General features: G+C 49.7%; 1 protein-coding gene across 1 annotated transcript; it reads right to left on the bottom strand.

Annotated features, from left to right (window-relative positions):
- Positions 1-6,361: 6,361 nt before the first annotated feature.
- Positions 6,362-10,944, bottom strand: MROH6 (maestro heat like repeat family member 6; the record flags this gene model as incomplete). The annotated part of the gene is made up of 14 exons (XM_080939752.1): positions 6,362-6,591; positions 6,718-6,783; positions 6,869-6,971; positions 7,168-7,287; positions 7,530-7,697; positions 7,925-8,098; positions 8,178-8,321; positions 8,405-8,519; positions 8,655-8,792; positions 8,880-9,064; positions 9,237-9,354; positions 9,937-10,091; positions 10,275-10,427; positions 10,684-10,944. The coding sequence occupies 14 exons, from the start codon at positions 10,942-10,944 to the stop codon at positions 6,362-6,364; spliced, it is 2,130 nt and encodes a 709-aa protein (XP_080795878.1).
- Positions 10,945-12,245: the final 1,301 nt, after the last annotated feature.

The following is a 12,245-nucleotide window of genomic DNA, read 5'->3' as shown; positions in this document are numbered from 1 at the left end:
TCTCTCGGAGAAACACACGTAGCTCAGTTTCATCTGCATAGGTCCCTGGCTGAGGGAGGCAAGGCAGACCAAACCTTGCCCCCCACATCCCCACATCCCATCCAGACCCCTAGCTGTGGGCAGGGTGGCCCAAGAAGAGATAAGGGGTCAGCAAGGGAGGAGCGAACCGGGTGTAGTGCTCAGCTCTGACTGACTCGAAATCAGGTTGCTTCTTTATTTATATAGATTTCATAGAATAAAGACAGATCAATAATTATCCAAGAAGTACAGATTGTATCAATTTTGTCTCTGGACACCTGTGGGGTTACAAGTTCAGTCATAATTAGAAAGTACAAATAAAAAAGATTTTATTTTTTTATCAGCCCTATAACTTCAAAGAATGTCTCGCATATTTATTATATGACAGCCTGCTTGAGGCTGGCAGCATTTGCAATTTTAAAGCACTCCAGACATCTGAATCAGGTTTTTTAAATAGATAATTCTTTACATCATTTAAATGTATTTTGTAAGGATTTATTTATTTATTATATATGAGTACATTGTCGCTGTCTTCAGACACATCAGAACAGGGCATCAGATCCCATTACAGAAGGTTGTGAGCCACCATGTGGTGGCTGGGAATTGAACTCAGGACCTCTGGAAGAGCAGTCAGTGCTCTTAACCTCTGGGCCATCTCTCCAGGCCCCCTGAGCCAGTCTTTTATGAATACTAAATATGAATACATAACTCCTTTTACTGTATAATTTTATCTTCTACTCTATAAAGTAGGAAAAGTTTATTTTAGTCAATCTATCTTATTTACTTTGTTCTATCCCTCCATGGGTGTACCCTGCCCATTATCAAAAATCCCTATAATCTATCACAGTTTCAACAATGCTTAAAAGTCCAACGTTTAGGCTGGAGAGATGCTCAGAAGTTAAGAGCATTGGCTGCTCTTTTGGAGGTCCCGAGCTCAATTCCCAGCAACTACATGGTGACTCATAACCATCTATAATGAGATTTGGTGTTCTCCTCTGGCCTGAAGACATACATGCAGGTAGAATTCTGTATACGTAGTAAATATGTCTTTATTTAGAAAGTCCTAAATTCAAAATCTCTTTCGAGATTCATATAATCTCTTTACTGTAATCCCTATAAAATCACAATAAGCAGATCACATACTTTCAACATGTCATGGCACAGAATATACATTATTGTTCCAAAACTTAGGGAACACAGTGAAGAGATACTGGACCAAAGGAAGACTAAAAACTATCTGGGCAAACTCCAAACTCTGCATCCCAATGGCTGATGTAAAACTTCTTTCAGCTTTGTTGACTGCAACACAATTCTTTCCATTGAGCTGGTTCTACTCCCTGTTTGCAGCTTTCCTTGGCAGCTATCTCATTGCTCTGGAATCTCTAACATCTTGGGGTCTCCAAGGCAACATTACAGCTGGCTTGAGTCACTTCTCCAGCTCTGTCCTCCGCAGCACTCTAGCACTCCACTGTTGCTGCTGTTCCTGGTGGTCATCCCAAGGTGCTGGTGTTGTAAGACCCTGAGGAGTCTTAGCTCAGGACCGTGACCCACAGAACACAATTAGACTATAGACTGCTGTAATAACAGGAGGTTCTTATTCCATGTACATGAGGTTGCTCATCCTCGAAGGGAAAGTCAACCCTGAACTCAAAAAGCATACACCTTCTATACTTTTTTGTGAGGGGGTGAACTATTATTTTACCATTGGTCAGTAGTATAATTTTTAGAAAGAGGAGAGGAAGTGGGGAGGGAGGGGGGGAAATTTTGGCAGTAAGGTTGTTGACAATTTGCATTCTCTTTGGAATTCAGTATAGGGAGGGGTAGGGGAGCTGTTTCTAAAGCAGTCATTTTGTTTTGTCTTACTAAACTTTGTCTACTAAAACTTTGTTTTTACATTTTTAGAACCTTGTTTATATTTTTTTAAAACTTTGAGGGGTTTTGTCCTTGTTTTGTTTTTCAAAAATGGGTGATTAGAACATGAGTTAACTATGACATGGTCTAGGGCTTTCTAGAGGGCCAGGTGGCTATTAGTCAGTATATTCTGTGGTTTTCCTGAGAATTACTCTGGGCCATTGGTTTTATTTGTCAGGCACAGGCGGGATTTCATAGCCTTGGGATGACTGGAAAATCTCCGAGTCTGACTTTAACCATTTCTGTGTCTTTAAGGTCTCAATTCTAAGAATGGGATGTTTTAGAAAACTCTCAGAGCCCCTAAAAACTGGTTTTTTTGTTGTTTTTTTTGTTTTTTTTTCACATCACTGGCATCTCTAACACGCTGGGATTTTTCATTGCAATTAGGCTTCACCAATACTCTCATAGGCTCCCTTTATGGTGCCAAGTTTCAACTTCTTTGCATGACCCCTTCAGGCCTGGGCCATTAACTGCAACTGAGGCTGCACTTTTACCAATGGCCTTCCCAGCTCTCATAGTGCCAAGCCTCAGCTGCTCTCCATGACCCTCCATGCCTTCAAAAACCAGTACCACCTGGGTGATTCTTATACAGTCACCAAGTCTAACTACCAGCATGCGGTACAGCCTTGGCCACTTCTGGAATACAGCTTTTTTCTGCTCTCAGAAAATACCTCCCAGAAGATTTCACCTCAGTGATGCTGGTGTCTTCTTAATCACTGCTAATTTTTTAGCTCTAGCTAACCAGCATCAGTTGTCCCAGCATTACTTCTATTTTTCACTCTAAAGCCGAAACTGCTGCTGGGACTGGAACACCTTGTTCTATGACATTATCATCAGCTTTCTGTTTTCCAACTCTCCCACCGTCTAAGCTTGGCTGTCCTGAAACTTGCTCTGTAGATTGACCTTGAACTCAGAGATCTGCATGGCTCTGTCTCCTGAATGTTGAAATTAATGATGGGTGCCACCATGCCTGGGCCAAAGCTTTTTTGTAGCTGCTTTATTCCAATGATAATTGTGTCCCTCAAAACTGTTTGCAGAGAGGGTCCGCATGTACCTTCTGGGAACCTGCTCCCAGCTAATTCTGACTAGTAAATAAAGATGCCAGCAGCTAATAGTAGGGAAGAAGAGAAAGAAGCAGGGTTTTAGGTTTTCCTGGGCTTGGGACTTCAAGGAGGAGGCAGGGAGGAGATAAGTGCAGGACAAAGCAGCAGAGCCACTATGTAAAAGGACTAAGAGTATGTGGCCCAGAGGGCTGCCCAACTGGGTCTAGAGCAGCCATGATGGAACATAGAAATTAGTAAGTAGTAATGTTGGACCTGCGTGGCCCAATGACCAGGGTGTCCACTCCCACAAAGACACAGAGACCAAGATTGATGCAACAAGCAAGAGGTTTTATTCTTACTGGTCCATTGCACTGGGGTTGTCCTGCAAGCAGAATAGAGGCAACCCTGAGGTTTCAAAGCACACACTTTTTATACAGTCTTGAAGGCAGATTTCAGCAACAGCATGGGGCAGTGGCATCACAATGGTGGGCTACAGTGACCTTTGGATTTATTGGCTAAGCATATAGTATTTTAGATCTATTGGCAATTGAGCATGAGCTAATTATTATATATGTCAAGCCTTATCAGGGACTTTGGCTATCATCCTGTTTTGTTTCTTGGAACTGGGTGTTTTGAAAAAGTCTCAGAGCAGAGACAACTTGACCTGGCCAAGAGCCTCACAGTAACTTGGAATTATCAGCTGAGGTAGATTCTAACAACATGAAGATTAGGCAGTTGTCCAGCTATTGTGCTACTTAAGGCATAATTAAAATGTAAAGGCTGTGTGTATGTTTCTCATTTGGGAACATAAACCATTGGGGCAGGTAACAACCCTGTGATAGGGTTTATTAAATTATTAATACTGTACTTTTCATGGCCACTGTTCTTCAAGGTCCAGATCAAAATCCTGTGTCTTCCAGTCTAAAGGTCTGGATCACAGTTCCACCCTCTGTTTCTGGATTTGTAGTTCATTCCAGATTAAAAGTCCAAATGAAAACAATCCAGGTAATGACATCTAATGTGTCTTGACTATTCCTTGTTCAACTGCAAACACAAACAATAAGCTTATCTAGGTGGGATCCTGCCCTGAGATCACCACTCCTTTAATCTGTTTGTCTCACTGAACACAGGATTCAGTTCTATTTCATTTCTTGGTGCATCTTTATTACTTGAACCATACATTTTGTATTTTTCCTTTCTCAGCTTGCTCCCTCTCATTAAGACGCTCTTTATAAGAGTGAACTTTAGTAACCACGAAACAGAATTTATACCAGGCTGTTTTGAGACTTTCTTTGTCAAAGCAAATCATTTTAAATCTCTTCACCTGAGCCTCAGGCAGACTCTTCAGACAATGGCAAACAAAAACAAAAAAAATACCACATTCTTCACCAAAATATCTCAGAAACAGTTTCTAGACCACATACTATCATTCTTCTCTATTTAAATTTTTGGGCCATGTCTGTATAGTTAAAATCATCCTCAACACTAATGTCTTTCATATTTCTACTAAGATTGTCCATTAAACCCTGTTTTAAGCATTCCACTGCTTCCTGAACCCAAAGTCCCCAAATCCACATTCCACCAAACAAAAACATGGTCAGGGCTATCACAACAATACCCTAGTTCCTGGTATCAACTTCTGTCTTAGGGTTTCATTGCTGTGAACAGACACCATGACCAAGGCAAGTCTTATAAGGACAACATTTAATTGAGGCCAGCTTACAGGTCAGAGGTTCAGTCCATCATCATGGCAGGAAGCATGGCAGCCTGCAGGCAGGCATGGCACTGGAGGAGCTGAGAGCTCTACATCTTTATCCAAAGAGAGCCAGGAGAAAACTGTTTTCAGACAGCTAGGAGGAGAGTATTAACCCACCCCCACAGTGGCACACTTCCTTCAGCAAGGCACATCTACTCCAACAAGGCCACACCTCCTAATAGTGCCACTCCCTGGGCCAAGCATATTCAAACTACCACACAAGGTCTCACTAAATTGCCTAGCCTGGCTTGAACTTATGATCCTCCTGTCTCAGCTGCACCACCACCTCTTGTTTTGTTAGGGTTATGACCCTAACCATTTGGCAGTTTCTCTGCCATACGGTGAACCCATTCCGGCCCTGATCAGCTTTTGCCCTAAGCTACTGAAACTTGAGTCCAACCTCCAGACTGACATTAGCCCCTAAAAGGGGGAGGGGCATATTTTTATTTTATGTATATAGGTATCTTGCCTAGAAGTCTATGTACCATGTGCCTGTTCTGCCTATGGAAGCCAAAAGAGGGCCTCAGGTTCCCTAGAACTAGAGTTACAGAGAATTGTTAGCAGCCATGTTTATATATACGGGGAGTAGAATCCCCGACTAAGAGCAACAGGTGCTCTTAATCACCGAGTCATCTCCCTAACCTGACATTAGTCTTGCTCCATATTGTTTAGCTTGACCTCAAGCCAAGCTAGAGCTTGCACAAAGCCCAGCTCATCACAGCCAATTTCTCAGACAGATGTTCAACCCCTGCCATGTAGCCATGTTTATATTGAACACCTACCATACAGGTGCTAGGGAAGCAAATATAAATAGGATCTCATGCTTGTCCCAGAGACCCCAGTGTGGGGAAACAGCCCCCCACTCATCACCACATTGTGCATACCCTGTGTTTGTGAGGAGGTCTCCCTGAAGCCTGAGGACATTCCATGGTAGCCATTCTATGTGGAGGAAACTGCCTATGCAAGTACCTGGAGGGGTGGGGTCACACCTGCGGCTGACTCTTCCTGTCTATCCAGCTATGCCATCCCAGTTAAACCCCGTACAAGGCATTGGGTAATAGCATACCCATTCACAGTCTGGTGGGTGTAGAGGGCTTGCTTTCCTACTTCAACCCAGGGGTACAATCCTGGCTTGGGTTCTCCAGCATGAAAGGATGTTAGAGTCACCTTCTAGAAAACACCATTATATGGGTGGGTTCTGACACGAGTGGGGATAGGAAAGGGATTGTTTATCCAAAGGAGTAGGGAGAACAGGTCAGCACCTCTTGAACAAAGCCACATAAACCAGAACAACTGTGGGGAGGAAGAATCAGGAGTGCCAGATTACTGTTGTAACTAGGAAGGCCATGACAGATAGGACTGTGGCTAGGCTCACTGAGTCCTAGGAAGGACACACTCCAGGAAGTGGACAGACTGGCCTGGCAAAAAATAAATAGATGGACCAAGTCTACAAAAGGTACTTGAGGTAGAGTGCGCCATTCACAAAACAGTTTTCACATCGTGGGCCCATAGAAAATAGTTACAGGGCAAGGGGCACCAGTGCCCAGCACCAAGCCCACAGTGACCCTTTAGTCTCTTCTGCTATAGTGGGGACTGGCAACAGCATGGATAGTGCCCACAAACCCGGCCTGGCTCAACAAGGTTCAAGGCAGTTCCATCGGCCTGCAAGGCTCCTGCGCAGGAATGGACTGTCTTCGTAGAGCGGATGGGGCCTTGTAGGGTATGAATGGTGGCGGATGAAGCGGAACAGGTTGTGGCTGCGTGTTTGGACCTGCGCCCGGGCAAGCAGCGCCACCTGCTGGGCAGACACGTGCGCTGCCGAGGAAACCGCCGACTCCGGGTCGCCCTGCAGCTGTCCTAGGTCTACAGAATAAGGCAACTAAGGCTGCGTGGGAGAAGAGCCTGGGACCCGCCCTCACCCATTCTGTCCTGTCCGCTCCTCTCCAGAACCCTCCACCTCTCCAGCACTCTACCCCATGTGGTTCTCACCCTGGAACAGAGAGTCCAACAGATCCTGACTGACTCCTTTGGGGCTAGTATGATAGACCAGGAAACCTGTACCAAAGCAAAACAGGGAGGTCTGGCCCAGCCCTATAAAAGGCTGGCCTAGCCCGTAGAGCCGTGAGGAAGTTGACCTCACCTATTAACACAGTGGCTGCCCTGCGCAAGGTGTCCTGTGGGCTCCGAAGGTAGCCCTGGGTCTGGCTCAGGAAATGTTGAACACGGCTTGGATACCGCTGAACCTAGGAATACAGATGCTCATGACAGGACCTTCGTGGAGAAAGGGCTGAAGCAGGTAACAGGAACAAAGTCTATGGACTGGCCTCATAGGAGCATGGTGGTAACGCTTAGACACGGTGTTGAGATAAAGTAGACTATAGGCTCCTAGGACCAGTGAGCAGCTGACTACTACTATACTCTGATGCTTCCTCTACTAACCAGGCGGTGGCAGACGCGGCTTAGGGCCTCAGGGCTGTCATAGTGAGCCACAGTGACCATCTCCTCCAGCAGGCCCCATCGAAGGGCCCGATCACAGCGGGCCAGTGTCCATTCTGAGCTCTGGAACAGAGGAAGCAAGCAGGTTAGGCTTGTGGTGGAAGACGGCAGGTAGTGGAAAGAAAGGGAAGGTGACCAGAAAAAAAAGGTTGGCAAAGCCTGGAGGAGGGGGGAGGCACTTAGTATAGCAGCCCAAGGGAAGACCCGGACATTGAGGTTCCTGAGGTTCTTGTCCCTAGCTTCAGAGAGGCCACAAGGTAGGAGAGGAAGTACTGGATGAGACAGATATGGGACAGAACACTGACCTCAGCAGCATCCTGACTGGAGTCATGTAGGCGGAGCAACAGAGGCACCAGACTCTGCAGCACCAGTTTCTTCAGGGGTCCCCGGAGCCCCAACCGGAGCCCCCTCTGGCCCCGCCGCACCAATGTTCCAAGGAGTCCCGCTGCTGAAGCGCGGACCGAGTCCCGAGCCTTCGTGTGAAAATACAGTCAGAGCTCAAGGATGCGAGAGTGGGGGAGATCCGTGCATCGTCAGGAGGGACAAGACTGGTCAGGGCTGCAGATTAGGCTTTAATCTGGTGGCGGGTCCACAGGCAACTGGGTGGGGAGTGCAGGCAGAGCCTGTGGGTAGGACTGGGTGTCTGTGGACAATTCCAAGGGGGACAGAGTGGGACCACGGGGGGCAGGATTTTGCTCACATCATCCAGTAGCGGGGGGAGGCGTGGTCGCAGCTCAGAGCTGAGGAGTCTCACGGGTGCTCCCGGCTGCAGCAGAAGTCTCCGCAGCGCGCCAAGCGCAGCACCCACTAGCCTCACATCGCCTTCGCCCAGTGCTCTTAGGAGGACTGGTAGCAACGTGTTCATGTGCCTTATCTGTAAAGATAGGACTTGTGGCTGGACCTTTTCAGACTCGACCTTGGACCCACCTCTCCCGGCACTACCAGGTCGGCACCTTCCCACGATTCATTGCAAGGTGGCCAAGGCCAAGTAGGCCTAGCCAGCGCACAGTGGGCTCTGGGTCACCCTGCCAAGCCCGAAGGCGCTCCAGGATGACTTCCTCACGTAAGAGCTGTGCAGTGGGCTGGCTCTGCAAAAGCTAAGAAAAGGGGCACAGAGTCAGCATCTCTCTGTGTCTGAGCAGGCAGTCACCCCTCACTACCCTCTAGGAAGCAGGCTTACCCCAATAAAGAAAGCCATAGCTGTAAGGCGCTGCCGGTTGTTGGCGCTTCTTAGCCGAGGGAGCAAGTCTGCAAAAAGGCCTCGCAGATGGTGATCAGCATGCGCCACCATGGCACTGGGGTAGGGGAAAAGGGAGGTCTTCCGTTTTTGAAGGGCTCATTCCCATCACCTTTCCTGTGCCACCATAGCACCTGGCCAGCAGGGAGCTCCTCTGTTGTGCTGTCCTGGGGGGGCAGGGGAAGCTCCTCACCTAGCCAGCAACAGGACACCCTCCAGGTGCGTGTGGGCTCCTACCAGTCTCCTCCAGCCTCCTGCTTGCTCCATACATGTGACCACCATCCGGCCACCATCCCCCGTGAGCAGGGCCTTTAAGGTCTCCACTGTGCAGCTGGAGGTGGGAAGAGTTGAGCAGTGGACAGTGAGTGCGAGGAAGGCCTGTCCCAACCCCATCACTTATCCAAGGGTACCTCCTCACCTGGCATGGCTGTGGGGTGGCCCTGGGTGAGAAGGCTCCCAAACCTTAGGGCTGTCGGGGGAATGAGCACCTTGAGCCAGCTCATGCAGCTGTGTGACCAGGGCTAACAGCAGGTGAGGGTAGAAACCTCGAGTGGCTCCCACGCAGCCAGAGACTGCCAACATCTCTCCAAGAGCTCGGGTGGCCTGCAGATCGAGTGAGCCCACCCTTGGGATTCTGCCAGTTTTGGGTGTATACAGGGACATCCCAGACAAGTGTGACCCAGGAGCTAATCTGCAGTCCTACCCCTACAAGGCTACTCTTTGGCTGCTGGTGGCCAGGCCACGCCCCCTGATGGCACTTGCTGAAGCCACTTACTGCCAGTGCCTCAGACTCGGGACCCGCCGCGCCCTTCAATGCCCACAGCAGTTGCACCAGCACCTGCCCGTTTACTCGCTGGTTCCGGCTTAGGCTTCGCCACAGCTCAGAGGCTGCCCTGGGGGTGAAGGGCCAAGTCGTGAAGAGGAGCCGAAGTGGAATCCTCAGGAAAGCCCACCGCGATGACTTTAGGGAAAGGCTCCAGAAGTAAACCCTCCTTGACCCTTCCACCAACCCATGTCCCAGAGAAAACACTCAGGCGACAGACAACACAGTCAGAACCAGAGATCATCAGCCCTCTGGACTACACTGAGCCCTGTTGAGTCAGCTACTGGGAAACAGACCTAATTTTTTTTTTTTTTTTTTTTTTTTGGTTTTTAATTATTGTAAAGAATTAACCAAAAATAACTTCTGGGGTAAAAGGTTGGAAGAGCCAGAGGCTTCTACGTGCTCAAATCACCCTGCTTACTTATCCCGCCCACATCATCAGGTAAAAAAGCAAGTGGGGGAGGGGAGTGTAAGAGTTAAACTAAACCCAGGTATGATTTGTGACACCAGCAAAAGTCGAGGGGAGGGGATTTCTGGGGCCCTGTTCCCTTTCTGCCAGGTGCTGCAGGAATCAGATTCTATAATCAAGCAATCAAGCGGGAAGTGGGAAGGAAGCCGCGTGGGGCAGCGCGGCTGGGCGGGGGAGGGTTACCGGTCCGGGGGTAGTGAACTGGGTAGCAGCGCACACACCACATCCTGCGCATGCTCCAGAGCCAGTGCGCTCAGCACCCGTAGGGCAGCCCGCCGGGGTCTCCCTTCTGCCAGACTCGGCACCTGTGCCAGCAGCCCACGCACCAGGTCGTGGACCTGGGTAAAAGGAATACATGTTAGTAGTTAGAGCCCCTGGACCTCGAAAGGAAACTCTTGCCAACACCACACCCACCTACACTCAGTAAGAACAGCCTTTAGGGGGAGTGTGGTCGAGGATCTTATTCTCCCGCATTGAAGGGAGGCTTGCAGGATTCTCTGGATGGTGGTGGGGATGCTGACCTGGTCCTCCAACCGCTGCCCCCGCGCTTCCAGGGCTGAGGACAGAGTGAGCGCTGTTGCCTGGGTCCCGGCATAGCCAACCTCCTCCAGACATGCAGCTGTATACAATGCAAGGTCTGCAAGAGTTCCTTCCTCCCAGGAATACTGGGAGGCCTATGAAAGGAGAGTGAAACATGTAGTTTCTGAAGTCCCCAAGCCTATCTCAGCTATCCTCCCTAGTCCCCCAGTCTTCCCATCCCTCAGATGGCGACAACCCCTCCTCCCTTATGATCTTTTCCATCCGTTTACCCTCAGTACTCCCCACTGCCCCCATATGCCCAACACACACACACCTGTATGTACCTCGTCTTTCTAGCACCCAGGTGAACAGCCAAACCTTTCATCATCCACCACCCGTCCTCACACTCACCTGGTATGGTCTCTCAGGGGTCGGCTCCTGGGCATTGTGTGGGGAACAGATCTCGCTACCAGCTGTGGGGGCAACCGCTTCATTCCCACGCTGGGCCTCAAAGGCAGGGGTGAATGTCTGAATATAGGGCTCAGCCTGGGGGCCTGTAGAAGAGGGTCCCACAGGCTGCTCCTGGTTAGCCCGGATTCCTTCAGCTAAAGCTGTCAGAGTTAGACAGCCCACAGGGCCATCCCGGCCCCGACCCCACACACCCCCAGCCATAGTGTTCCTACCAGCGGCACCTGGCCACCACTCTTCCAGTGAAGTTGTGTCCAGACCTGACCTAGAATCAGGCCCCGGGCGGGCCCACAGGCGGGCCTACAGACAGGCGTGGTGGCGTGGGCATATATGCGCATGCGTGTCTGAGCAAGTGCAGTGGTTGCCTGTCCAATCACAGAGATAGCCTAGCATGGGCTTGTGAAGGGTTTCTGCCCAGGCTGCCGGAGCCAAATTCGTAGTCTGGCTCTGCCCACAAGTGCCCATGGAGACAGTCAACTATTGGGAGGAGGAAGGTCTTGAACCCAACTGCCTGTCCCCCTCTTGCCTGGGGGAGGGGTCCAGGGCAGTTTTAGATCATTCTGAGGAAGCCTCAGTAGGGTCAGGGGCGAGGCTAGACCACATAGACAGATATCCTAGGAATGGGTGTGGCCGGATACTGTCATCATTCCTGAACTAGAAATACTCGGGGTGTGGAGCAGATGAGGTGAGGCAGGTGATGTTTCCTCAGTACATTTGCAAGTGCCCACTATTGTTGATGTGGGCTCCTCTGCATCCTTGCCAGGCCTGAGGTGGTATGTCTCATGCCCTGTATGTCCAGCCCCTCCTTCTCTGAGACTGTTTTCCCTGTGTCTGCATAGGCAGTGCGTATGTATACCCCATGCCCAGTCATATGCTCCCCAGGGCTGACCCAGCCTCTACCCTAAATCCCCATTCTCCACCCAGCCACACTATAGGCACTGCCCAGCACTAAGCCAGGGGAGCTGGATGAACTAGTCAGACAAGCTCCTTGGGCAGCATCGGAAGTGCATAAGGAAGTCTTCCAAATGTTGAGAGAATGGTGGCTTGCATCCGGGCAGACCACACCGGGCCAATACGGTTCCACTCGATAGAGGTTTACTGAGGACAATGGAGACAAAAGGGGGAAAGAGAGAAAGAAGAAAAAGAGGAAGGGGGCAGGAAGGGTCTGCCTTTTATTTAAACTGTGACATAACCGCTCCCAGGTAAATGTGGGAGTTGAGCCGAATGTACGCTGGGAATGTATGGCCATTGCCAATGGCAACAGATATGTGGGTCCCTGTCATAACATCACGGCTGGGTTTGGAGGCGAAAGCAGTTCCTGATAGCAACACCAAGCAATGGGCATGCACTCTCTTCTGCTCCTGTACCTCAGGCGACCCAAGCCTCCTTCCAAGCCACGTACATCCTGTGATGGTTGGAATAAGAATGGCCCCCATAGGCTCATACATTTGAGTGTTTAGTCACCAAGGAGTGGCACTGTTTGAAGATTAGGATCAGGAGGTGTG

Source organism: Micromys minutus (assembly GCF_963924665.1).
Source record: "Micromys minutus genome assembly, chromosome: 27".
NCBI classification, from domain to species: Eukaryota; Metazoa; Chordata; class Mammalia; order Rodentia; family Muridae; genus Micromys; species Micromys minutus.
The sequence above is the reverse complement of the archived record's forward strand: the minus strand, read 5'-3'. Positions and strand labels throughout refer to the sequence as shown.